Source organism: Macaca fascicularis, chromosome 7, assembly GCF_037993035.2.
Source record: "Macaca fascicularis isolate 582-1 chromosome 7, T2T-MFA8v1.1".
NCBI lineage: Eukaryota > Metazoa > Chordata > Mammalia > Primates > Cercopithecidae > Macaca > Macaca fascicularis.
The window spans coordinates 43,157,513-43,183,829 of NC_088381.1; the positions used below are offsets into that span (position 1 = coordinate 43,157,513).

Consider the following 26,317-nt stretch of genomic DNA (forward strand, 5'->3'; position numbering starts at 1 on the left):
TCAGGCTGGGTTTTAACATTTACACCCTGTGTCTTTTACAAATGACAGGATACCACCACTACTGAGAATGTTTCATTAAAATGAGAAGACTACATCCTTAGGAGAAATGTTATGAACTGGTATCCAAAACCCAGATCTGACCACTTTCATGCTCGGTGTCTTTTGAGGGGTGCTTAAATTTTTTTGTTTTTAAATTTTTAACCAAGAATTATGATCCCCGCATGAATCTTGCAGTGTTTTGAGCTCCCAATGCCAGATTCTTACTGAGATACCAATGATAGTAGGAGTTTCAGATGATCTCGTTAGCACCTCATAGCAACCTGTGAAACTGCTAGAACACATGTGAGTATCATCTTCACCTTACAGATGGGAAAGTGAGTTGCAAAGAGGTGGGAGGACAAGGGACCAGTTAGTGGTAGAGCTGGAATTCATAGTCAGTCTTTCCAACTTTGCAAACCCATGTTCGTATTTTAAATTAGACCCCCAAAATTTATGTACCTTGATGCTTTTTGTTCCCAAACTATCTTCATTGTGTGTTCTAAGGAACATGCTCATTTAAACTTCTGGCTGTTTCCTATAAGAGCAGCTCAAAATAACTTCAATGAAATGTGGATTAACAAAAAAAGGTATTCTTTGCTTAATTTGGGAACTGCTGCATAAGTTCTGCTTGACATGATTCTTTGTGTTTTGTTTGGCTTTTACTGTTGCTTGAGCAGGGGAAATTAATTTTATAAAATTAAAGAACTACTTATTTCACAGTATAGTAGTTAGTGGAAAAGGGACAGTATGCAGAAATGAACCTCAACTTCAAATACGAAGTAACAACTCTTACTCTGTTACAAAAATCCAGTCTTCCGGCCTGGCGTAGTGGCTCACGCCTGTAATCCCAGCACTTTTGGAGGTCAAGGCGGACAGAAAACCTGACGTTGGGAGTTCGAGAGCAGCCTGACCACATGGAGAAACCCTGTCTCTACTAAAAATACAAAATTAGCCGGGCATGGTGATGCGTGCCTGTAATCCCAGCTACTCGGGAGGCTGAGGCAGGAGAATCACTTGAACCCAGAAGGGGGAGGTTGCGGTGAGCTGAGATCACACCATTGCACTCCAGCCTGGGCAACGAGTGAAACTGTCTCAAACAAATAACAAAAAAAAATCCAGTCTTCCAAGCATGGCACATCTCTCTTAAGGGCTAGAAATGGATTTCAAACCATCCTGTTGTATCTTTTCCTCAGAGAAGGAACTGCTGCTTCTTTCTGTCACGATCTAGAAACCAGCAGGCTCCATGATGGCTATTTATAATTTATTTATAAAAACATTTTACCAGTGAGTGATGTCTCAAGTGAGAGGTGATAACAGCTACACAAAGCAGTTTATAGCATGCAGTATTTCAATGCCTCTGAGAGGTAGCAAGCTTGTGCTCTCAGATGGCCCTCAGTCCTTCCCCTTGTCATCTTTCTGTCCTAGACTGTGAGCTAACTGCTCACAAGGATTCAGCGGCATGCAAACAGCCTTTAATTGGTTTTCTTCAAAGAGGCATTGTTGACTGGAAAGACTGGCTTGTATTTAAACTCTGCTCTTTTTGCAAATGCCAGACTTTCCCAACAGTATTTCAGAGGAAATTGTTTTGAACAGTTAACCGAATCTGACCAGATTACAGACAGCACCACCCATATTGCTCAATGCTAAGACATAGCATCTTTGATTTTCTGTATGTCATAACATTCTGAAGCTTGAGTTACTGATGGAGCCATTTTTGCAACTACACATCCTCCTTATAGTTCTTGCTTTCCTTTCAAGCAGATCACAGGGCCCAGGGCAAGATGAGTTCCTTGAGGAGAAGTGCCTGAGACTTAGAAATGCAATTTGTATAACTGACCAGCCTGGCTTTCCCCCTTCTTTAGGAATCTGATTCTTCTTCTTCCTCTTCTTCCTCCTCTTCCGTCACATGACTCTTTGTGCTCAACTCCAGGGTCGTTTGGTTGATTGATGCTTCATTGTCTACATGCACCAACATCTGTACTGGCCAAAGGCATCACAGATTAGTAGGAAAGCTGCTGGCCTCAAAACAGCAAATTCTTAAAAATGATTTAAAATCAGATCTCAATTGCGTATCCCCAGTACTTATGACTAAGAGGTATGGCCACTTTCCTTTTATACCCCCACCTCCATTACCAAAATGGGGCAAAGGTAAATGCCCCTGATTCACTAGAATGTTACCTCATTTACAAACATTATTACAGAAAGCTCCATAAGATTTGTGCCAACTTACATGTGCTGCTGTATCATGGTTTTAAATGTCTTAACACACAAAATCTGGGAGAACTCAAATATTGTGTACTTAGAAATAAGATTTTGCTGACTGACTTGAGGGCATTTGGTAAGAGATGAGTATGATGAGGACTGGAACTCATCTTTTAGCACTGTGCTTTGTACTTGAAGCCACACTCTTGATTCCCAAGGTTACTTATTCACAAAAAAGCAAGAGTTTTGACATATCCCTACAAAAATCACTCTCCCCCGGGTTCATCTGAGTAACTAGACAGAATGGATGACGAGGAAGATAGAGGTAAAACATTAGTAACTACTTAATAAATTAATTAGTGTGGTAACCAGCTGGTAGGAAGGTGGGTAATGTAGAGTTGCCACCTTATTAAACCAGAAAATTCTTATCAGCACTTTCCAGAGCCCTTTGGGCTAGGTAATGTGATTTACAACAGTTCTTCACCACCCAAGCAGCATAGGAGCAGAGCAGACTTTGCATTCTCTCCTAGGCCTGCACTTGATTAAGCTTACATCATGTGACTGTTCAGGTACAGTGTGAGAAGACAGCATCTCATCCCCTCTTCTAGAACTGATCATTGATTGGAGGGCCAATTCTTCAACCTAGAAAAGAAGAGTTGGGGACACTTTTCCTTACTATTTCACTGGATGTGGTTAAACTGCTGGGCACACCATGAAAGGTTTGCATCAAGAGAGGGAATGAAAACTATCTCTGTTGCTCTAGAGGGAAAGTTGGAGGCTCTTAGGTTTTCTCTCTTTTAAGGAGATGGGTAAAGAAAGACTCCAGCCCTTTTCCCCTGGGCTGAACAGGTGCTCTGGCTGAGTCATGGCTTCCACTTCCCCAGACCTAGCAACTCAAAGTACAAGTGTGTCATTAAAACAGCCAAGTGTCATCTGATTCCTCAGAGATTCCCTGGACCTGAGGCTGTCAACTCAGTAATGAGAAGGTGAAGGAAAGAATAGAAAACAGAGGTGTCATCTGAAGCATAAGGAAATCTGGGCTTTGGAGGTGGTCATCAATATACTCATTAGGTACTGGGTACTGTGGGAATACAGGGACACAAATAAGTGGAGGGCATTATGACTTCCCTAAGGAGGCCAGGTGCAGTGGCTCATGCCTGTAATCCCAGCACTTTGGGAGGCCGAGGCGGGCGGATCATGAGGTCAGGAGATCGAGAACATCCCGGCTAACACTGTGAAACCCCGTCTCTACTAAAAATACAACTTCCCCAAGGAAAAATGCTTATGATTTTGATATGTCATAGGTGTACTTTTCATTTTACAAAGGGCTTTGGTAATCCTCACCTCATATGGACTTAAAGTTTCTGAAAAAGGGCCAAGCCCAGTGGCTCATACCTGTAATCCCAGCACTTAGGGAGCTGGAGGTGGGTAATCACCTGAGGTCAGGAGTTCGAGTACACCCTGGCCAACATGGTGAAACCCAGTCTCTACTAAATACAAAAAATTAGCCCGGCGTGGTGGCACATGCCTGTAATCCCAGCTACTTGGGAGGCTGAGGCAGAATCCCTTGAACCCAGGAGGTGGAGGTTGCAGTGAGCCAAGATCGGGCCATTGCACTCTAGCCTGAGCAACAACAGTGAAACTCTGTCTCAAAAAAAAAAAAAAAAAAAAAAAAAAGACTCTGAAAAGGATGCTGAGCAGGGATTAGCATAATAACCTCCCCAGGACTTTTTTTTTTTTTTTTTTTTTTTTAAAGGCAGAGTCTCCCCGTATAGCGCATGCTGGAGTGCAGTGGCACAATCTGGACTCTGCAGCTTGACCTCCTGGGCTCTGGCTATCCTCCCACCTCAGTTTCCCAAGTAGCTGGACTACAGGCACGCACCATCACGCTCAGCTAATTTTAATTTTTTTTTTGGAAGGCCGGCCGTGGTGGCTCAAGTCTGTAATCTCAGCACTTTGGAAGGCCAGGTGGCTAATGGCTTGAGCTCAGGAGCTCGAAACCAGCCTGAGCAACATGGCGAAACCCCGTCTCTACTAAAAATACAAAAATTAGCCGGGCATGGTGGTGCACGCCTGTAATCCCAGTTACTTGGGAAGGTGAAGCACGAGACTCGCTTGAACCCAGAAGGCAGAGGTTGCAGTGAGCCGAGATCGTGTCACTGCATTCCAGCCTGGGCGACAGAGTGAGGCCCTGTCTCAATTTTTTGTAGAGACGAGGTCTCACTATATACCCCGGGCTGAGGGGCTGCATTAAGCACAGGTGTGGGAAGTGGCCCACGTGGGCCTAAATCCCGACTCCTCAAGGCCATGGCGTCTGGAAGCTCCAAACGTTAGGACAAGTCTCTTCTCCCAGGGCCTCAGTGTCTTCCTTGGTAGCATGGGAGGATCTGGGAGTTCCTTCTGGCTTGGCAAAACTAGAGCCATTTCAAGCGCCAAGGCAAACTAGAAAACAGCAGCTCAGGAGGAAGGGGTCGGTGGCCAGAGGGGTCTAGGCGAGGTTTCGGGAGGGAGCACTTCCTCAGACTGCTGTCTGAGGGCCATTAACATTTACAGGAAGCAGCAGGTAGGACTGCACTTGCCAAACACACATCCCCCCTGGGCCTCACCCTAGACTTGCGAGGTCAAATTTCTGAGAGGTGGGGCCTAAGAAGCGCACAGCAAACTCCCCAGGTGATTCAGATACCTGTTTGTTTGTAAACCTGTAAATTGGCGCCACCACAGATAGTGAGTAGGGGAGAACTGACCGCAGCAGGTGGTCACCGCAGAGGCCGAGGTTGGGGGGTCTGCACCGCAGAGGCCCAGGTTGGGGGGTCGCTCGGGAGGAATGGAGGAGGAGCGGGAGAGGGCCGCGGGGTCACCTTGAGGCGGTTCAGCTGGTCGTGCAGGGCTGCCTTCAACCGCAGCAGCGTCTCCTCCTCCTTGCGCAGTTCCTGAAGCCGGCTCAGCATGTTTCCTGGTCACATAGGCGACCTCCGCGATGCCGTCGGCCCGGCGCTCGGTGATGACGCCATCGCCGACTCCCGGAAACCGAGCGGGTAGACGGAGCTGCCCGCCACAATGGGGAAAGGCGAGGGATGCGCCCCCTTCCGGCGCCCGCCGTAACCTGGCCACTCCGCGGGCGACGAGCTGCAGGAAGGGTGCGTGTGTCAAAACACCTTGATTCATGAGTAATGATCAGGATTTCGAAATTAGATCCATGGAGCGGCAAAGAACCTGAAGAAATCTTGGGTTTGGCCATCCTTTAATCCGATAGGCCATTTCCACACGAAGTGGTCAAACACCGTTTCAAATAACTGGGTGAACAGCACTTCCAATGTGGTGTTCCAGCAAGTGGCTATTTTTAACCCCACAAAACCTGCACATGTATTTGAAGGCAGGCACCAAATCAGTAGCACATGAACTCTACTGTGTTAAGAGGGTCTGCAGGGTAGGGCTCACAGTGGACTTTAAAGGGGTAAGGTTGCACAAAATAGAGAACTAAAGAGCATGAAAATAAAGCCGTGCTAAGAAATGATGTGCTTAAGAACTGAGATTTGGCCCTGGAAATGGGGAAGGTAACAGATCACCGTGGCTATGAACTTTGAGAATGACAGTTTGAGACTGTCACAGGGAAGCTGAGTTTAACAATCCAGATGCAAAACAAGACTTTGACACAGGACAAGAGGTTAATTCTAGGGTATTATTTGCAGTTTAGCTTTATGAGTTTAAAAAAAAAAGGGGGACCCTTGTGTCTGGAGGCATTTCGTGGGTATTTCTTTTGGACACACTTGGTTAACATAATCACCAAGACACACATAAGTCCTGAAAAATGCTTCTGGTACTTTTGGGGCAGTCTCCCTCTGACACCCAGGCTGGAGGACAATGGTATAATCTTGGTTCATTGCAACTTCCACCTCCCAGGTACAAGTGATTCTCCTGCCTCAGCTTCCCCAGTAGCTGGGGTTACAGACGTGTACCATGACCAGCTATTTTTTTTTATTTTCAGTAGAGATGGAATTTCATCATGTTGGCCAGGCTGGTCTTGAACTCACGGCCTCAAGTGCTTTGCCCACCTTAGTTCTCAGTGTTGGGATTACAGGTGTGGCCTTCTGGCACTTTTTCAAACCATGGGTGAAAATATTCAACTCTATTGTCATAGCTGGTTAAAAAGAACACTTTTCAAAAGGTAATCAATTTTACTGCAGTACCAAAAAAAATTGTGTTCTCCAATTGTGCCCTCTTGTGGTTAAAGTGTTAAATATTTACAGAATTTAACCTATTTTCCACCTGGTGGGGAGCTAAACTTGAACAGCCTCTGCGTTTCTCACCAAGTCCTGTTACACTTACTTTTAAGCCACATTATTTAAAAAATCATAATTTTTTAATCATTCCCCTTCCATTGAACTCCATGGACTCAGTATAAAATGGAACAGTCTAAATTATGGCCAAAATGTCACTTTAAAAAAATTATAACCAAGCTTTACAGAACACACCAACAAGCCATGTTTCTCACTGCCTGTATGATCAGGTATTTATTCAAGAGAAGCTGTCCAAAATAATGTGACCCTTATGGAATAATCAAATTTAAGAGTTCATGCAGCAGGCTTCTTTTCCTCTGTAGTAGGTTTCTTTTCTGCAGACTTCTTTTCAGGGGCCGGTTTCTTGGTAGCTGCTGCCTTTTTTCCCACCAGAGGCTTCTTCTGCTTCTTAACACCAACAGCAGCCTTCTTTCCTTTCTTACCTACCACAGGCTTCTTGCCTGCAACCGCCGCCTTCTCATCTGATTTGGCTTCTAGTGCTGCTGCTGCAGCAGCTGCCTTATCCACCCGGAGCTTGTGCTGCAACAAATTAGGCAGAAAACAGTAAGAATCAAATTATTCTAAGAACTTAACGTATCAGTAGAAAAAAAAAAAACCCAGCCAGGCGCGGTGGCTCACGCCTGTAATCCCAGCACTTTGGGAGGCTGAGGCGGGTGAATCACCTGAGGTCAGGAGTTTGAGACCAGCCCCACCAATATGGTGAAACCCCGTCTCTACTGAAAATGAAAAATTTAGCTGGAATGGTGGCGTTCGCCTGTAGTGCCAGCTACTCGGAAGGCGGAGACGGGAGAATTGCTTGAACCTGGGAGGTGGAGGCTGCAGTGAGCCAAGATTGCACCACTGCACTCCAGCCTGGGTGACCGAGCAAGATTCCGTCTAAAACAAACAACAACAACAAAACCACTCACATTCCTGGCCTGGCGAAGAATGGTATTCCGGCGCATGGTCTTTGCATATGGGTTTAGCTTCAACATGATTCTCAGGTTTTTCAGTGGGTTCTTCTTTAGGACTCTGCGATGAATCTTCTTGCTATAAAAAGGCAGACACTGGATCAACACTTAACTTTATACACATACAAATTTTTGAAACAACCAATAGTATAGGGTTAGGGCAAGAATTACACTCTAAGTGTCACTTTACCGTGGTGCTCGAAGGGCTCTTTGGATCTCTGGGCTTTTCAAGATTCTGCTAAGATCTGTATTAATCATCTTGTGCATGGGAAGACTGAAAGGGAAAGATTGACATGTACGTGTAAAAGTAATCAACCAAAGAACATGAAGCTCAACTGAAGCTTTATTTTTAACCACTATGCTCTCCAAAATATCTACTACACTATCGCTTCTCATTAACATGGACCAAGCCGGGTGCGGTGGCTCAGCCCTATAATCCCAGCACTTGGTGAGGCCGAGGCGGTTGGATCACCTGAGGTCAGGAGTTCGAGACCAGCCTGGCCAACATGGTGAAACCCCAACTCTACAAAAATATAAAATTAGCCGGGTGTGGTGGTACACACCTGTATTCCCAGGTACTCGGGAGGCTGAGACAGAAGAACCCGGGAGGTGGAGGCTGCAGTAAGCCGAGATCACTCCAGCGTGGGAGAGAGCGAGCAAGACTCTTGTCTCAAAAACCAAACCAACAAAAACCAAAAACACGGACCAGATGAGTTCCATTTTGGCATATTGTTGCTGCACATAAGGGCAAATGGGAACAAAATTATCTAGAAAACATGTAAGCCAATTCTGAATGTTAATATCCACAATATAAACAGCTGTGCTTAGTATATGAAAGATACTCACTTGTAGTTACTCTTGAGGGAAGCGGCTTTACGCCAAGTGCCATACAATTCATCTAACTTCCGGAAAGCACTCTCAGTCCAAATGCAGAAACGTCCCACATGCCCACCAGGAGCAAGCTTCAAAATGTTCAGTTTGCTTACATTAAGCAGAGTAATTCCTTTTAAAGGGAAAGAAACATTAGGGAGCCTGTATTTCAACAAAAGAAACACAAATCATCTTTATGGCTTAAGAGCTACAAAAGGTACCTGAGAACTTATTAATTATGAAGTTTCAACCATCAATGGTGCAAATCTTTCAGCCATAAATCAGAACTTCCACAAAATCATGTGTTTCAGAAACACGGACCATGAAGTGGAATCTCATCATAACAAAAGCTGAGTAGAGTTGCAGACTATACCTAGTCAATATATGTAAGCAGTTTAATTACCAGGGATGTTTCTGAAGGCCTTGATGATACCATTATCCTCATTATAGATGATGCATGGCCCCCTGCGCTGGATACGGCGACGGTTTCTCATTTTGCCTTTGCCAGCTCTCATTCGCTGAGAGGCATAGACCTACAAAGTGAGCAGTTTTAGTATTTTGATTAAGATACAATTTCTGCAATAGATCTTCAGAGTCTTAATTCCATTTTACAGATGATTAAACTGGGCACAATAACTTGCCAAGGTTACACAGAGCCTTAAACGGCAGTTAGGATTTAAACCCAAGTAATTGGGCTCTGAGGTTCTTGTTCTCTCACACATTAAGGCTTAGCCATACCACCCTTATCTTCTGAAATTCAAAGTGACAAATTGTGAACAAGGAGTACCAAACTGTAAATGTGTTCATTAAACGGACCTTTTTGATATCATTCCAGGCTTTAAGTTTCTTAAGGAGCAAAACAGCTTCCTTGGTCTTCTTGTAGCCTTCAACTTTATCTTCCACTACCAAAGGAAGTTCAGGAACTTCCTCAATACGATGACCTAACAAAAACCAATTTGACACTTACTTGGTTATCCTGAACCTTTTGGAAAATAAAAAAAAAAAAAATCAAACATTTTATACAACCAATAAAAGCAAAATGGCATTCAATTTGCCAAGTCAGAATTTCCACAAATATCATGTGTTTCAGAAACACGGACCAATTAAGTGGAATCTCATCATTTTGACAGTTAAATAAAAATGCGGTGGGGAACACAATAGGCAAGTTTAAGTAGACAGTTTTCTAAGGATTATACTAAACCACTACTTGAATAATTAGTTCCCCAGTTAAACTAGTATTCGCTGATGATTAATTTGTCAGATTTAAGTAGTCAGACCTAATATTTAGTAAAGGATTAAAATTTAATCAGACACTTCAGGATGAAAAGAATGTGCAATTTTAACAAACATTCATGTAAAAGAAAAGTGGGGCATTTTGTATCACTCTGATATAAAATTTTTTTAAACTGGTATGTAACATGTATTTCTGGAGTACATTTAATAACTGAATGCCCTCATTTGTCAACTGGAATATCCATTAACTGAAACATTTTATGCTAAAAACATTCAAATTATTCTCTTCTAGCCATCTTGAAATGGGTTACTGTGAATAACCACCCTAATCATCAAACAGTAGGTGTCTTATTTCTTCTATCAAACTCTTTTATAATACAAGTGTTACAAACCTTTAGACATGACCAGTGCTGGTAGGGCTGAGGCAGCCAGGGCAGAACAGATGGCATATCGTTTTTGGGTTGTGTTCACTCTACGATGCCAACGGCGCCAGGTTTTGGTTGGTGCAAACATTCGGCCTCCACGACACATCTATTTTTCCAGTCAAGAATCACATTTCTCAAATTTTAGTAATTAAAATAAGGTTATTTCTTGCTCAGTAAAAATTTTCGTCAACCTTCTGTACCAGCTTACTGACAGCAGGCAACTGTCGCTGAGAACAGAGTAAGACGCAAATTACGACATCATTGCAAGCAAAATAACCCCATATAAATGAAGCCCCTTTCTTCAAGACAAAAAAGGTAGTATTTTTACACTGTATTATCATCAATAAACCAGACCCAGTCTGCTAAATTCCATCAGAGCTGATCAGTCTTAGGTAGTGAAACAAAGGATACGTTTCCAAAAGCACCCTGGCCAGAGCGGTGAGTCCCACCACCTCGAACTCTGGGAATTCGAGCCACAGCTCTGCCAGTACCCCAAGACTCAGCACTGGTCTGATGACCTAAAATTGAGAGAGAAAAACTTTAGCTGCTTCATCATAAATACCAACCTATGATTATTACGCATGGTAGCAAACAGCATCAGAACATCCGAGAAAATCATGTGGTTCAGAAACACGGACCAATGAAGTGGAATTTCATCACTACTGTAAAGCAATCCCTAAAATATCTGCAGAAGGTATAAATCCATACCTGCTAATTCACTGACAGCGTAGGGCTGTCTGTTGTTTTTGCGCAGGTTGGTGTGAACAAAGTTCACAATATCTGGTCGAATAGGAGCCTTGAATACAGCAGGCAAAGTGACATTTTTGCCAGATGACTCCCCCTTTTCGGAGTACACCGATATCAGTGGGCGAGCACACGCCTAAAAAAAAAAAAAAAGGAAAGGATTATTTTTATTGACAAGTAATGTTGGAAGCAAACTCTTCTCCTATGCCAACAATATCATTAAATACTCAATTGCAGAAAAGACTGGTATGATGGGGCAAACAACGCTTAAACCAAAATAGCAGTAAATGACTAGAGCCCTTACAAGCTCAAACTCTACCGTACATTTTTATTTTCAAAGAGAATTGTTTATTGTAAAACTTTCAAAGCAAGCCTTATAAAGCACAATAGGTAAATCAAAACCATATTGCAAGGTTTGGAGATGCTGTTTAATGCCAATTAATCAGCAAATCCTGTCTTCCCAGGCTCTACTCATCCCAACTTCCATCCCTGTCCCACTCACCCTCACCCTCTACTAAACACGTTTCCAAAGCTCACCAGTAGAAAGACTGGGTGATACTACTTTTTGTTTAAACCTCCAAAGGCTTCCCATCTGTGAGTAAAATCAAAATCCTGAGGCTGGCCTACACAACACTACGTAGCATATACGGACGCTATTTGTGGAAAAGCAGTACACATATAACACTGGTCTTATTACGAGTTGACTAAGAATTCAAAGATTTTGATGACACCGAACAGAACAATTTTTAAGTGAAGAGAACCAGAAAACTTTTAATAGAGATGATTCCTAAGTTGGGCAGAGATGAGCATTCAGAAAAAGACTAAATAGTCAAGTATTCTAAGAAAAGGTTCCACTGCTCCTAAGAATGACCCATTGCTTTCCACTACTGCTTCCCGGCGCGTCCTGTGCTGGGAACCCCACGTTGCCTTTAAGATGGCTGCCGTATCGCCGCACATCCCAGTTCCACACCAGAAAAAGACGTCTTTGGTCCTCATCTCGTTCTCCTCGCTCTATCTCCTACAGATTCTATGTTCCAAACCCCAAATCCTTCTTTACTGGCCCCGAGATACGGGGTAAGGCCAGCGAAAAAGATTTCCACTCACCATGGCGGAGAGAGGAGAAAACCACGTTCCTCTCACCCCGGATGCTGCTACAGGAAAAGGAAGTGCTTACGCCTTCCGCCGTATATGTCACCTTCCGCTGTATATGTCACCTTCCCCTAGACCGCCCCACTTTGCCCCGCCTTAGAACCAAGACGGATACACAAAATATCTCTCTACCACATTACAAAAATAAAAACTAGAGTGTTATTTCTTTATTTGTGGGAAATTACGGTATCTATTTTCTTCCAAAGCTAATAATAATTCTTAGAAAATAGGGACTCCTTTTCGCGGAATAATCCATAGGGGGCGTGGCCAACTCTCGCGAGTCAGGGTATCTTCTCCCCAACCACCACGCTTATTTTAATTATTGCAGACGGAAATTGAAGACTATTGACATAGTAAACAGCTCTGGGTGGCTATTTGAAACAAAAGTTTAACTTTGCGGACAAATGGGACTTATGGTGAGGGGTCAAAGTAGTCCCGGCGGGGCGGGGCCATGACTCCTGACGTCGCCCTGCCGGCGCGCAGTTCAGTTTTGCGGTTCCGGTCCCGCTCTCATATTGGGGCGGGATGTGGGAGCGACTGAATTGCGCGGTTGAGGAGTTTTATTCTCGTCTCCTTCAGTGAGTCTAGTCTCTTCTTTTGGCTGGGGTCCTGGGACGGCACTTCTTTCCCTGGGTATCTGGATCCCCGCCCTAAGCCTCTTGCCACTCTTTGGGGATCAGCGCTTTGCCAGCTTTCCTGGGGTCCAAGAGTTGGGGAGAGGCCAGCTCTGAGCTCCAGTGTGGAGTTGACCGTGTGGGAGCTTCCTTGTCTCAGGAGAAAAAGTGTACGTCATCAGACGAGGTGGAAGGTGGCAAGTGTTCCAAGAGGCGATTTATTCTTTCTGCTGATGGACACACTTGCCGTAAGTAGAGGCACCACCTGGGATACGGAAAACTAGGTGTTGGCGTCCTTCCCCTGTTTAAAGCCTTGTTGACTTCTAAGAGTGAAATGTCGTGGGTAGTCTGTTAATCTTTATAATTCGAGGTAGTTGCCACCTGAGCTGCAATTGTGATGATACCTGATTGGTGTGTTGCGTTTTGAAACCACCTTTATTTTCACTGTGCTCCGAGACTTCATTTTATTCTTATGGTGAAGTACTCCTACCAAGGGGATTCCATCAAGTTCTGCATCCTCTGTAAAAGTCTAACCCATAGTTCTCAAATTTAGCATGCATCAGAATCACCGGGGGATTGTCAAAACACACATTGCTGGGCCCCCCCTCCAGGGTTTCTGATTTAATAGGTCTGAGATGGGGCGAAATAATTTGCCCTCCTGACAAATGCTAGGTGTAACGGATATGGCTGGCTGGGCATCACACTTTGAGAACCACTGTGTAATCTAGCCCATGATTTCCTAAATGTTGTAATTTTTCATTGTTTATCTTCGTTGCTTTTTTTCCTGCTTACAAAAGTAGTCTTGCTTGTAAACGTTTTGAGTAGAAAGAGCACTCGCTTTTTTTAAAAAAAAACTGGTATGTCTTGGACATCTTTCATTGTGACACTTTATAGATCTATTTCATTGTTTTTAACTGCTTTAGAGTATTTCATTCTATGGCCGTTTCATCTTTATTTAAGATAAGGCCGGGTGCGATGGTTCACGCCTGTAATCCCAGCACTTTGGGAGGCCGAGGCGGGCGGATCACTTGTCAGGAGTTCTAGACCAGCCTGGCCAACATGGCGAGACCCCATCTCTACTAAAAATATAAAAATTAGCCAGGCATGGTGGCGGGCACCTGTAATCCCAGCTACTTGGGAGAATTGCTTGAACTCGGGAGGCAGAGTTTGCAGTGAGCCAAGATCATGCCACTGCACTCCAGCCTGGGCAACAGAGCAAGACTGTCTCAAAAAAAAAAAAAAAAAAAAAAAAAAAAACCATAAAAATTTCCTATTAACTAGGCATGGTGGTGCATACCTGTAATCCTAGCTACTCTGGAGGCTGAAGCAGGAGGATTGCTTGAGCCCAGGAGTTGGAGACCAGCCTGGGCAGCATAATGAGAACCCGTCTCGAAAAATAAATAAGTAAGTTCTCTATTGATTCAACTTTACTTAGACCCCCCCTTTTTTTTTTTTTCTTTTTTTTTTTTTTGAGACGGAGTCTTGCTGTGTTGCCAGGCTGGGGTGCAGTGGCGCGATTTTGGCTCACTGCAACCTCTACCTCCTGGGCTCAAGCGATTCTCCTGCCTCAGCCTCCCGAGTAGTTGGGACTACAGGCGCGTGCCACCACGCCTAGCTGATTTTTTTGTATTTTTAGTAGAGATGAGGTTTCACCATGTTGGCCAGGATGGTGTCGGTCTCTTTACCTCGTGATCCGCCCACCTCGGCCTCCCAAAGTGCTGGGATTACAAACATGAGCCATCGTGCCCCACCTATTTAAACCTTTTATACTTCACATAGAAAGTATAACACTGTTCCCCCTCCCCCGACTGGGAATTTTCACATGGGACCTCAGATCAATATCTGCAAAGCTGAATTAATCCTTTCCTCCAAGCGGACATTCTACTTCTGAATTCTGTCTCTGAAGAGTTCTAATTCCAAAACCCCTACCCCTGCCTTATCTAGTCGATCCTCTTATTCTCCCTCCATCCATGCTGTTTTCATTCAGGCCATTCTCAGTTCTCCGAAGTGCTGCAAGTTTTTCACAGCTATTTTCCTGGACTCCAAGTTACTACCCTCCACGTTACTGTCAGATCTTTCCCATTTAAAGTCATTTAGTGAGTTCTTCTTGGCTTTCAGGATAAATTTTAAGCCCTATAGCTAAATTTCTACCATAGCTTCCTATGCTTGCCTCTCTGAGCACTTATCACCATGGAACTGTGGTTTACTTGTTGGAATCCAGTTAGGACTATGAACCAGGGACTATGCTTTTGTTTGATATTCTCAGCATCTAGCAGGAGTGAGTGGCCTCTATTACACATGCTTGAGACATTATTGCAAGACTGATTAAATACACGGTGAAACCCCATCTCTACAAAAACAAAATTAGCCAGGCGTGGTGGCAGGCTCCTGTAGTCCCAGCTGCTAGGGAGGCTGAAGCAGGAGAATGGCATGAACCCGGGAGGCGGAGCTTGCAGTGAACCCAGATCGCACCACTGCACTCCAACTCCAGCCTGAGCGACAGAGCGAGACTCCATCTCAAAAAAAAAAAAAAAAAAAAAGACTGATTAAATAACATCCCTGAGTTATAAGACATAAACATCTGTAAGGATAAATCACAATCTTTCACAATATGGCAAAAGTTAATTAGTCATAGGCTTAGCTCTTCTGTTTCTGTTTCAGGAAGTCATATAGTATTAGATCAAATATAGATATAAATGGTTTCTTGAAACAGTTCTGTTGGGTTCCTTCAATGACTAAAGATTTGTTTTCAGTGTAGATCAGGCTGGTGTGCATTTTGGCATGTTAACGGATTATAGTTTAAGTGCTTTAGATTCACTATTTTAAAACTTTCTTGAATTAAAGGATAATAATTAAATGATATCCTAGAGTTTCATGCTTACATTTTGAAAAGGAGATGTTCAGCATAATCAAATCTACTAACTTTGAGTAACAAGTTTTAAAAATGGAGGACAGATGCTTCCATTTTAGCCCTAGAAATCTAAGGCCCAGGACCCTTAAGTAACTTCTCTGTGGTGACCTACTGATTCCATAACAGATCAGAATCCAATCAGTTTTACTTCGAAAGGTCATGTGGCAAGTTACATTTTAATTTTAACTGGTGATGTGTTTGAAAAGACACAAGAGTAGAGGTAGGCACCCCAATTTCCTGCTGCCTCTGAGAATCAGTTGTACCCAATTGAGGGCAACAGTCTATTCATCTCTATCCCAGGTTTCTTTTTTGTTTCTCTTTTCTTCTTAACCTAATGCTTCTTTTCTGCTTTTTTTCTCTCTTCCCAACTACATCTTAGGGCTGCTGTAAGTATGTGCTTTTTGCCTTGCCCATAGGTGTCCTGCAGAGATAAAGTGATGACTGACTCCTGAGTGTGATAACAGGAGAGATAATGTTCTATTTTTCACATGTGGTTCTGCATTTCAGGGCATTTAATGAAGAAAAGAAAGGAGTCCATAAAGACCCATTTCTCTATGAGGTATGAACGATTTGGTTTTTAAACACAACTATAATCCTAAAATTATCTGTTTTTATTTTTATTTTTATTTTTATTTTGAGACGGAGCCTCGCTCTGTCACCCAGGCTGGAGTGCAATGGCATGATCTTGGCTCACTGCAACCTCTACCTCCCAGGTTCAAGAAACTCTCCTGTCTCAGCCTCCTGAGTAGCTGGGACCACAGACACAGGCCACCACAACTGGCTCATTATTGTATTTTTAGTAGAGACAGGGTTTCACCACATTGGTCAGGCCAGGCTGGTCTCCAACTCTCAACCTCAGATGATCCACCTGCCTTGGCCTCCCAAAGTGCTGTGCTTATAGGCATGAGCCACCACGCCTGGCCAGTTGTCTGTTTTTAAAAGTCAAGTTTATTGAAGTTAATTTATATACTGTAAATTTTATCCTTTTAGGGTACCGTTCTATGACTTTTTTTTTTTTTTTTTTTGAGATGAAGTCTTGCTGTGTCTCAACCAGGCTGGAATGCAGTGGTGCGATCTCAGTTCACTGCACCCTCTGCTCCCGGATTCAAGCAATTCTCCTGTCTCAGCCTCCTGAGTAGCTGGGACTACAGGCGTGTGCCACCACACCTGGCTAATTTTGTATTTTTAGTAGAGACGGTTTCACCACGTTGACCAGGCTGGTCTCCAACTCCTGACCTAAAACAATCCACCTGCCTTGACCTCCCAAAGTGCTGGGATTGCAGGCATGAGCCGCTACACCCAGCCTGTTCGATGACTTCTGATAAATTATTTGGTCATCACCCTGTAATCAAGATATAGAATATTTCTGTCATCTCCAAAAATGTTCTTTTGTCCCTTTACAGTCAGCCCTTTCTCATCCCTTAGTTCCTGGCAAAAATTAATCTAGTTTTTGTCTCTGTAGTTTTACCTTTTCCAGAATGTCCTATAAATAAAATCATACAGCCTTTGATTCTGGCTTCTTTCAATTAGTATAATGCAGTTAAGATTCACCTATGTTGTTGTGTGTATCAGCAGTTCATTCTGTTTCTGAGTAGTATTCCATTGTATGGATGTACCGTAGTTTGGTTATCCGTTCACCAGTTGAAGGACATTGGGTTGTTTCCAGTTTTTGATGATTACGAAAGCTGCTATAAACATTCATGTATTTATTTAGCATCTAATATGTGCTAAGTGTTTCATAAGTAAACTCTCCATAGTTGGGGAGATAAAACCTATGTCCATGAAATAATTAGCAAACTAAAATGAAGTATATGTTAACAGACAAGCTGGGGGGGAAATACTCATGAATGAGAAGCTGTACTATCTGTATTTATCTATGTGTGTGTGTGGCTATATATATATATACACACACACACACACACATATATATATAATGATATATAGCTCTTAAAAATCAATAAGAAAGATGGCCGGGCATGATGGCTTATGCCTGTAATTGCAGCACTTTGGGAGGCTGAGGTGGGTGGATCACCTGAAGTCAGGAGTTCGATACCAGCCTGGCTAACATGGTGAAACCCTGGCTCTACTAAAAAACACAAAAATTAGCTGGGCATGGTGGCATGTGCCTGTAGTCCCAGCTACTTGGGAGGCTGAGGCAGGAGAATCACTTGAACCTGGGAGACAGACGTTGCAGTGAGCCAAGATTAAGCCATTGTACTCCAGCCTGGGTGACAGAGTGAGAATCTGTCTCAAAAAATAATAATAATAAAATAAAATAAAATGCCAGGTGTGGTAGCTCGTGTCTGTAGTCCCAGCTACTTGGGAGGCTGAGGCAGAAGAATTGCTTGAACCTGGGAAGCAGAGGTTGCAGTGAGCAGAGATCACACCACTGCACTCCAGCCTGGGCGACAGAGCAAGACTATCTCAAAAAAATAAAAATCAATGAGAAAGACAAAAAACTATAAAAGAAGAATAGGCAAAGGACCTGAGTAAGTAATCAAGAAAGAAACATGCAAATAGAGTTACCCTTCACTGTCTGAATTCTCACTAACCAAACTCAAGAATCAGAAATATCTGCGTAAACTCATTCATCCCTTCCTGCCTGAATTTTTGTTGCTTGATAATCTGTATTAGTTTCCTAGAGCTGCTATAGCAAAATACTGCAAATTAGGCAGCTTCAAACACAAAAATTTGTTCTCTCCCAGTTCTGGAGACTAAAATTCTGAAATTAAGGTGTCAGCAGGGGCATGCTCTGTCTGAATTCTCTAAGAAAGAATCTTTCCTTGCCTCTTTCTAGCTTCTGATGATTTCCAGCAAACTTTAGTATTGCTTGGCTTGTAAACACATTACTCCAATCTCTGCTTCTGTAGACACGTGGTACTCCCCCTGTGTGTCTCTGCTTCTAACTCTCTTTCCTTTTAAGTATACCAGTCATTGGATTTAGGGCTTGCCCTAATCCAAATTAATCCTCATCTTGATTACATTTGCCAAGATTTTATTTCCAAGTAAAGTCACATGTATAGGAACTGGAGGTTAGATCCTCAAGATACCATTTGGGGGACACAATTCAACCCACAATAGTACCTGAAACTCGGTAGAGTAGAACCTAGTAGATTAGAATAACACAGTATCTTTGGCTCTCTGTGCTTGGTTTCTTCATGCTTTAGTATCCAAACTAAGAAGCCAAATCGATTCAAATAATGAGAGATATTTATGATTAATAAGCATATTAGAAACTGCTGTTTACCTTGGCCAAGTGTGGTGGCTCACACCTGTAATCCTAGCACATTGGGAGCCTGAGGTGGGAAGATTGCTTGAGCTGAGGAGTTTGAGACTAGCCTGGGCAATATGGTGAGACCTTGTCTCTACAAAAAGCAAAAACAGCTGGGTGTGGTGTCACGCACCTATATAGTCCCAGCTACTGGGAGGCTGAGGTGGGAGGATCACTTGAGCCTGGGAGGTTAAGGCTACAATGAGCCAAGATCATGCCACTGCACTCCAGTCGGGTGACAGAGCGAGACCCTGTCTTCAAAAAAAAAAAAAAAAAAAAAAAAGATAAAAAGACACTGTTCACCGTCATTATTGATCAAACATGACAAAACAGTAAGATCTTATGTTTTACTGTGAGATGGTAAAAATAAACAATGAAAATGCTTTTTTTCTTTCTTTTTTTTTTTTTTTTTTCTGAGATGGAGTCACTCTGTCGTGCAGGCTGGGGTGCAGTGGCGTGATCCCAGCTCACTGCACCTCTGCCTCCCAGGTTCAAGTGATTCTCCTGCCTCAGCCTCCCAAGTAGCTGGGATTATAGGTGCCCGCCACCACGCCCTGCTAATTTTGTATTTTTAGTGGAGATGGAGTTTCACCATCTTAGCCAGGCTGGTCTCAAACTCCCCACCTCAGGTGATCCATCCACCTTGGCCTCCCAAAGTACTGGGATTACAGTCGTGAGCCACTGTGCCCAGCCATGAAAATGCTTAATGTGCTGATATAAGTGATGGAAGTATAAATGTGTAGGTGCAACATTTTGAAAGGCAGTCTGATAGTATCAGTGTGATTTTAGGTATTCATCTTAAGAAAATAATTCAAAAGTGTTCACTTGAATTGATGTCATCAATTGTTTATAATAGCAAAAAACTGGAAACTACTAAAGTGTCATACAATATGGAATTAGTTATGTGACAAAAGAGCTGTGGTACTAGACTGCCAAAGAACATTGAATGACATAGACATTCATGATATAAAACTATTAGAATCCTGTTTTTATTAGGCAAAATCCTATCTAGATATCTAAATAGATGCATTTCTATTTTTATTAGGATGTTTTAAAGAGATGGGATCTTACTCTGTTGCCCAGGCTGAAGTTCAGTAGTTGATCAAAGTTCACTGCAGCCTCAAACTCCTGGGCTCAAGTGATCCTCACACCTCAGCCTCCCAAGTAACTGGGACTACCAGTGCACCACCATACCTGGCTAATTTTTTTTTTCTTTCTTTTCTTTTTCTGAGAGACATAGTCTTGCTGTGTTGTAACTTGTCTCAAATTCCTGGCCTCAAACCATCCTCCCATCTCAGCCTCCCAATTAGATGGGATTATAGGTGCCACTGTGTCCAGCATACATTTGTATTTAAATAGAGTTATATTTAAATACATTTAAATAAACCAGGCTAATAACAGTAATGATTATCTTGGGCAGAATCTCACTCCATTGCCCAGGCTGGAGTGCAGTGGCGTGATACCAACTCACTGCAACCTCTACCTTCTGGATTCAAGCAATTCTCCTGCCTCAGCCTCCCAAGTAGCTGGGATTATAGGCACCCACCACTATGCCCATCTAATTTTTGCATTTTTATTTATTTATTTTTTCTTATTTTTTAAGATGGAGTCTCGCTCTGTTGCCCAGGCTGGAGTGCAGTGGCACATTTTGGCCTGCTGCAAGCTCCACATTCCAGGTTCAAGCGATTTCTGCCCCAGACTCTTGAGTAGCTGGGATGACAGGCCTCCACCACCATGCGTGCCTAATATTTTGTAGTCTTAGAGATGGGGTTTCACCAGTTTGGGCAGGCTGGTCTTGAAGTCCTGACCTCAAGCAATCCACCCGCCTCAGCCTCCCGATGTTCTGGGATTACAGGCGTGAGCCACTGTGCCTGGCCTAATTTTTGTATTTTTAGTAGAGACAGGATTTCCCCATGTTGGCAGGCTAGTCTCAAGCTCCTGACCTCAAGTGATCTGCCTGCCTCGGCCTCCCAAAGTGCTGGGATTACATGCGTGAGCTGCTGCACCCAGCCTGTTTTCAAACTTTTGAATAAACTTCCAGTTGGAATGAGAATGTATCAAGTTTTGGCCAGGACAGTGGCTCATTCCTGTAATCCCAGCACTTTGGGAGACTGAGGTGGGAGGATTGCTTGAGGCAAGAATTTTGAGACCAGCCTGGACAATATAGCGAGACCCCATCTGTATGAAAAATAAAATAATTAACCAGGTGTGGTGGCACACACCTGAAGTTCCAGCTACTAGGGAGGCTGAAATGGGAGGATTGCTTGAGCCCAGGAGTTTGAGGCTGTAATGCACTATGCCTGTGCCTATGAATAGCCATTGCACTCCAGCCTGGGCAACATAGTGAGACTCCGTCTCTTTTTTTCTTTTCATTTTTTTTTTTTTTTTTTTGAGACGGAGTCTCACTCTATCCCCCAGGCTGGAGTGCAGTGGCACGATCTTGGCTCACTATAAGCTCCTCCTTCTGGGTTCACACCATTCTCCTGCCTCAGCCTCCCAAGCAACTGGGACTACAGGCGCCCACCACCACGCCTGGCTAATGTTTTGTATTTTTAGTAGAGACGGAGTTTCACTGTGTTAACCAGGATGGTCTCGATCTCCTGACCTTGTGATCCGCCCACTTTGGCCTCCCAAAGTGCTGGGATTATAGATGTGAGCCACCGCGCCTGGCCGAGACTCTGTCTCTTAAGGACATTTTCCGTTGACTTGCATAGAACTGGTCTTTATGTGTTTAAATAGTAGAAATATACAAGTGTATATATAACATTGTTTGATACCTGTTTTAACAGGCTGATGTCCAAGTGCAGTTGATCAGCAAAGACCAACCAAATCCTTTGAAAAATATTCTAAATGAAAATGACCTAGTATTCATAGTGGAAAAAGTGGTAAGTAGTGGTTTGACTTTGTGATTGTTTAATTCTCCATAACCAAATATGGTTTCTTGGGAATAATCTAACATGTACACCTTTTAAAATCAGCATCAGTGAAAATGAGTTCTCATTCTTTTAGGAGTAAGTATAGTGCTGTCCAGTACAAATAAATATGAACCATATATGCAATTTAACATTTTCTAGTAGCCTCGTTAAGAAAGAAACAAGTAAAATTATCAATAAATTGATAAAATTGACTTATTTCTTTCTTTTTTTTGAGACAGAGCCTCGCTCTTGTCACCCAGCCTGGAGTGCAATGGCACAATCTCAGCTCACTGTAACCTCTGCCTCCCAGGTTCAAGCGATTCTCCTGCCTCAGCCTCCCGAGTAGCTGGGATTACAGGCACCTGCTACCACGGCCGGCTAATTTTGTATTTTTAGTAGAGATGGGGTTTTTCCATGTTGGTCAAACTAGTATCAGACTCCCGACCACAGATGACCCACCCGCCTCGGCCTCCCAAAGTGCTGGGATTATGGGCATGAGCCACAGCACCTGGCCTTTTTTTTTTTTTTTTTTTTTAAGATGGAGTCTCGCTCTGTCACCCAGGCTGGAGTGTAGTGGTGTGATCTTAGCTCACTGCAACCTTCGCTGCCCGAGTTCAAGCAATTCCCCTGCCTCAGCCTCCCGAGTAGCTGGGATTACAGGCACCTGCCACCATGCCCAGCTTTTTTTTGTTTTTGTTTTTGTATTTTTAGTAGAGAAAGAGTTTCACCATATTAGCCAGGATGATGTCGATCTCCTGACATCGTAATCTGTCCACCTTGGCCTCCCAAAGTGCTGGGATTACAGGGGTGAGCCACCTCGCGCTGCCACCCTGCCAACTTATTTCTTTTGTTGTTCAGTTCCATGAATTTTAACACATACGTAGATTCTTGCAGTCAGCACCACAATCAGGATATGTAACAGTTTCATCTCGCTGAAAAACTCCCTTGTTGTTATTATTGGCAAGCCTGAGCTATTTTGTAAACACACGGATAATTGTACCCACTAACACCAATCAGAGGTTATTGCCCTAAGAGGAATAGATAAAAAAGACTGTGGGCCTAAGGTTATAGCCCAGAAAGAAGGTCTTCCTGTTTTGAGAGTGAAAAATCCAAGAACATCTGGGTTTCCTTTGTATTTTACCTTTACCTAATCATTTTGTGCATGTTGGAGCACTTCCTTTTCTACTTTTAAGATAGCCTCGCTCTGTTGCCCAGGCTGGAGTGCCGTGGTACTGTCATGGTTCACTGCAGCCTCCACCTCCCAAGCTTAAGCAATCCTTCCTCCTCAGCCTCCTGATTAACTGGGACCACAGGTGCATGTCACCACCCTGGCTGATTTTTTTTTTTTTGGTAGACACAGGTCTCCCTGTGTTGCCCAGGTTTGTCTCGACCTCTTGGGCTTAAGTGATCCTCCTCCTCAGCCTCCCAGAATGCTGGGATTACAGGCATGCGACACCATGTCCTGCTGAGCACTTCCTTTTCTAAAAGCATCGGTTGCTTCCTTTGCCATTAGCAACTAAGGTCAGTATCTTTTTATAGGACAGTGGAAATGCTCCTAATGGATTTTTTTGGTACCATGCTAGTTTGTGGCTATTCTTGCCAAAACCTAATCATTTGTGCTTAAGGGTATAGAAATAAGTACCCTTGTCGTATGTTCTGCTTGTCATTATTCTGTAGCATAGTAAAGAGTCGACTGTTATTTTAAGTGCTCTTTTGTCTGGTTAAATAATTAAGAACATTTTTAAAGCCTTTAGAAAAGGAAGAAACAAGTCATATTGAAGAACTTCAATCTGAAGAAACTGCCATATCTGATTTCTCTACTGGCGAAAATGTTGGACCGCTTGCTTTACCAGTTGGGAAGGCAAGGTAGGTTTTCTCTTTTGCTGAGTAAGGGTGGCAACTTGGATTTAAATTGAAACATTCTTATAAACATTGGGAAAAATAGGCCTCTAGCCCTTATATCTTCCTTCATCTCCCCAACCCCCTGATAAATATACCCAACTGAGGATAGTTCTACTTGAATATCTGATAGGTATCCCAAATGTGACCAAGAATACCGCAGTTATCTTCCCTTTCTTTACACCTCTATACCAATTTATTGTTGTTTCTCAATTGTTTTCCGTATGTGTAATCTGGTTCCCCTCCAGTCTTTCTTCCTCAAGTGAAAACCTGACCAAGCTTCTTTCCTGCTTAAAATCCTTTAGTGGTTCTTCATCGGCTTCATGATAAAACCCAAATTCCTTAAGAATGACATATGGAAACCTTCATTGCCTAGCCCCACTTGTCCTCCACCAGGGGTGGTACCACACCCAGAGGGAATTGGAAATATAGGGGAGTATTTGGTTTGTCACAGTGACTGAGGGGAGCTACTGGCATTTAGTGAACCTGGGCCGTGGGTGGCAAACATCCTGCAATGCCTGGGACTCTCCCGCACAATGAGCAGTTATCTCACCCAAGGTGCCAGTAATGCCCCTGTGAGAAACCTGAGAGCCTCTGGCTACCTCTCCAGCTTCGCTTCCTGCCTCCCCACTGTGTGGCTATGCACAGTTCCCTCTGTCCAGCCCTGTCCAGCCTCCTCCTGCCTCCAAAACCAGAAAGTCCTTGTCTTCCAGATGTTCTGGCGGATATAGTCATGCAAATACTAACAGAATGGTATGAGAATGATAACTACTGTAATAACATTCACAAAATGATTCCTTCATGCTGGTTTTTATTTTCCTCTATGGAAGTTTCTTTTCTTTTCTTTTCTTTTTTTTTTGATACGGAGTTTTGCTCTTGTTGCCTAAGCTGGAGTGCAATGGTGCGATCTCAGCTCACTGCATCCTCTGCCTCCTGGGTCCAAGTGATTCTCCTGCCTCAGGCTCCCGAGTAGCTGGGATTACAGGCATATATATACCACCATGTCTGGCTAACTTTTTGTATTTTTAGTAGAAACGGGATTTCACCACGTTAGCCAGGCTGGTCTTGAACTCTCACCTCAGGTGGATCCACCTGCCTAGGCCTCCCAAAGTGCTGGGATTACAGGCGTTAGCCACCATGCCCAGCCTAGAAGTTTTAAAAGTTTAATCGGCCTTTTCCTTCATAGGTCCTTGATTTCAGTCATATTTGGCCTGTTTTCTCCCTACAACTTTAATGTTATTTATTTGTATTATTTTCTCCAACCAGTGTTTATGTGGGTTGGTTGGTGTGCTTATTTCTTTTTTTTTTTTTTTGAGACGGAGTCTCACTCTGTCGCCCAGGCTGGAGTGCAGTGGCCGGATCTCAGCTCACTGCAAGCTCCGCCTCCCGGGTTTACGCCATTCTCCTGCCTCAGCCTCCCAAGTAGCTGGGACTACAGGCGCCCGCCACCTCGCCCGGCTAGTTTTTTGTATTTTTTAGTAGAGACGGGGTTTCACCGTGTTAGCCAGGATGGTCTCAATCTCCTGACCTCGTGATCCGCCAGTCTCGACCTCCCAAAGTGCTGGGATTACAGGCTTGAGCCACTGTGCCCGGCCCAGATGTGCTTATTTCTTTGCTCTCCATTTCTTCTTGCATTTTCCTTCTGGGATTATTTCACCTCTTTTTGGAAATAAAATCCCCTGGAAATTTTTTTCCTGGACGTCTGTTGGTAATCAATTTAGTTTTCATGTCTTTGAAAAATAAAAATGTAAGCCACATTTTTTGGTGACTTTCAATTTTGATATACTTTCAAATTTACAGGAAAGTTATAAGAATAGTACATGAACTTCTGTATATCCTTAATCCAGATTCACCAGTTGCTTAGATTTTGCAGCATTTACTTCTTTTTCTTCTTCTTCCCCTTTTCCTTTTTCTCTCTCTCGTATGTCTTTCTAGATAGATATATGCAAAGCAGTATATTGCTATATATGTATATTGTTACAACTATATATCATTATAACAATACGTTTATAACTATATATTCTTATAACTATAGTCTGTGTGTATGTGTGTGTGTATATATATGGTAATATACACATATACACCATTTTAAAAATGAAGTATTGACAATGTAGTGAAGATATGGAGCCGGGCGCGGTGGCTCACGCCTGTAATCCCAGCACTTTGGGAGGCTGAGGCGGGTGGATCACGAGGTCAGGAGATCGAGACTATAGTGAAACCCTGTCTCTACTAAAAATACAAAAAATTAGCCGGGTGCGGTGGTGGGCGCCTGTAGTCCCAGCTACTCGGGAGGCTGAGGCAGGAGACTGGTGTGAACCCGGGAGGCGGAGCTTGCAGTGAGCTGAGATCCGGCCACTGCACTCCAGCCTGGGTGACAGAGCGAGACTCTGTCTCAAAAAAAAAAAAAAAAAGATACGGTACTCTTACCCCTAAATACTCCTCTTTGTATTTTCTGTGAACAAATATATTCTTTTACATAACCATGGAACAATGATCAGAATCTGGAAATTTAATATTATTATAATACTGTTATCTAATCAGAGCCCATATTCAAATTTTGTTAACTGTCTCACTAACTAATGACTGAGCATCATTTTGTGTTTATTGGCTCCTACTTCTTTCTTTTCTGTTTTTTTTTGAGGCAGTCTCACTCCATTGCCCAGGCTGGAGTGCAATGGCGCGATCTTGGCTCCCTGCAACCTTTGCCTCCTGGGTTCAAGTTATTCTCCTGCTTCAGCCTCCTGAGTAGCTGGGATTCAGGTGCCTGCCACCATGCCCGGCTAATTTTTGTATTTTT

General features: G+C 43.3%; 3 protein-coding genes and 4 non-coding genes across 16 annotated transcripts in view; 1 reads left to right on the forward strand and 6 right to left on the reverse strand.

Moving 5' to 3' along the window:
- Positions 1-613: 613 nt before the first annotated feature.
- SNAPC5 (small nuclear RNA activating complex polypeptide 5) lies at positions 614-5,421 on the reverse strand. Of its 5 annotated transcripts, none has more exons than XR_012415089.1 (3): positions 4,986-5,421; positions 2,794-2,883; positions 614-2,014 (listed from the first exon to the last, which is right to left on the reverse strand). XR_012415089.1 is itself a non-coding variant. In XM_015452435.4 (3 exons), exons 1-3 carry the CDS (start codon positions 5,187-5,189, stop codon positions 1,898-1,900), a joined length of 297 nt encoding a protein of 98 aa, XP_015307921.1. In that variant the 5' UTR covers positions 5,190-5,241; the 3' UTR covers positions 614-1,897. The 5 variants fall into 5 exon arrangements, 3 of the variants coding, with proteins under 3 accessions (XP_015307921.1, XP_073852208.1, XP_045251553.1); XR_012415088.1 differs by having other exon boundaries at positions 4,925-5,421; XM_015452435.4 differs by having other exon boundaries at positions 5,100-5,241.
- A 1,304-nt stretch (positions 5,422-6,725) lies between these two features.
- On the reverse strand, positions 6,726-11,924 carry RPL4 (ribosomal protein L4). Its single transcript, XM_045396509.2, has 10 exons — positions 11,866-11,924; positions 10,726-10,897; positions 10,429-10,535; positions 9,985-10,123; positions 9,176-9,300; positions 8,763-8,892; positions 8,336-8,492; positions 7,680-7,763; positions 7,448-7,568; positions 6,726-7,058 (listed from the first exon to the last, which is right to left on the reverse strand). The coding sequence occupies exons 1-10, from the start codon at positions 11,866-11,868 to the stop codon at positions 6,813-6,815; spliced, it is 1,284 nt and encodes a 427-aa protein (XP_045252444.2). The 5' UTR covers positions 11,869-11,924; the 3' UTR covers positions 6,726-6,812.
- Positions 8,637-8,706, reverse strand: LOC123574818 (small nucleolar RNA SNORD18). Its single transcript, XR_006700001.1, has one exon. It is a non-coding gene; the product is annotated as a small nucleolar RNA SNORD18 (small nucleolar RNA).
- LOC123574817 (small nucleolar RNA SNORD18) lies at positions 9,415-9,486 on the reverse strand. The gene has a single exon (XR_006700000.1). It is a non-coding gene; the product is annotated as a small nucleolar RNA SNORD18 (small nucleolar RNA).
- LOC123574929 (small nucleolar RNA SNORD16) lies at positions 10,185-10,283 on the reverse strand. Its single transcript, XR_006700111.1, has one exon. It is a non-coding gene; the product is annotated as a small nucleolar RNA SNORD16 (small nucleolar RNA).
- LOC123574819 (small nucleolar RNA SNORD18) lies at positions 10,611-10,682 on the reverse strand. Its single transcript, XR_006700002.1, has one exon. It is a non-coding gene; the product is annotated as a small nucleolar RNA SNORD18 (small nucleolar RNA).
- Positions 11,925-12,396: 472 nt separating the features above from the next.
- ZWILCH (zwilch kinetochore protein) overlaps positions 12,397-26,317 on the forward strand; it is a 46,074-nt gene continuing 32,153 nt past the window's right edge. For 2 of the 6 annotated variants that reach the window (XM_005559867.4, XM_045395617.2), the window contains exons 1-4: positions 12,397-12,488; positions 15,943-15,994; positions 21,496-21,591; positions 23,369-23,487. In XM_005559867.4, the coding sequence (XP_005559924.3) occupies positions 12,436-12,488; positions 15,943-15,994; positions 21,496-21,591; positions 23,369-23,487 (320 nt within the window). In that variant the 5' untranslated portion in view covers positions 12,397-12,435. Of the gene's footprint in view, positions 12,773-13,805; positions 13,929-15,942; positions 15,995-21,495; positions 21,592-23,368; positions 23,488-26,317 lie in introns of all 6 variants that reach the window. The other 4 variants (XM_073996105.1, XM_073996104.1, XM_045395616.2 and 1 more) reach the window with 4 other exon arrangements.

Coding starts and splice junctions, on each gene's coding strand:
- SNAPC5 (XM_015452435.4), bottom strand. CDS start 5,189: ATGCTGAGCCGGCTTCAGGAACTGCGCAAGGAGGAGGAGACGCTGCTG. Junction 2,884..5,099: donor ACCAGCTGAACCGCCTCAAG/GTGACCCCGCGG, acceptor CTTCTTTTCTAG/GTTGAAGAATTGGCCCTCCA. Junction 2,015..2,793: donor TACCTGAACAGTCACATGAT/GTAAGCTTAATC, acceptor TGGCCAGTACAG/ATGTTGGTGCATGTAGACAA.
- RPL4 (XM_045396509.2), bottom strand. Junction 7,764..8,335: donor TCCCTCAAGAGTAACTACAA/GTGAGTATCTTT, acceptor TTTCCCTTTCAG/TCTTCCCATGCACAAGATGA. Junction 7,059..7,447: donor TTCTTCGCCAGGCCAGGAAT/GTGAGTGGTTTT, acceptor AATTTGTTGCAG/CACAAGCTCCGGGTGGATAA.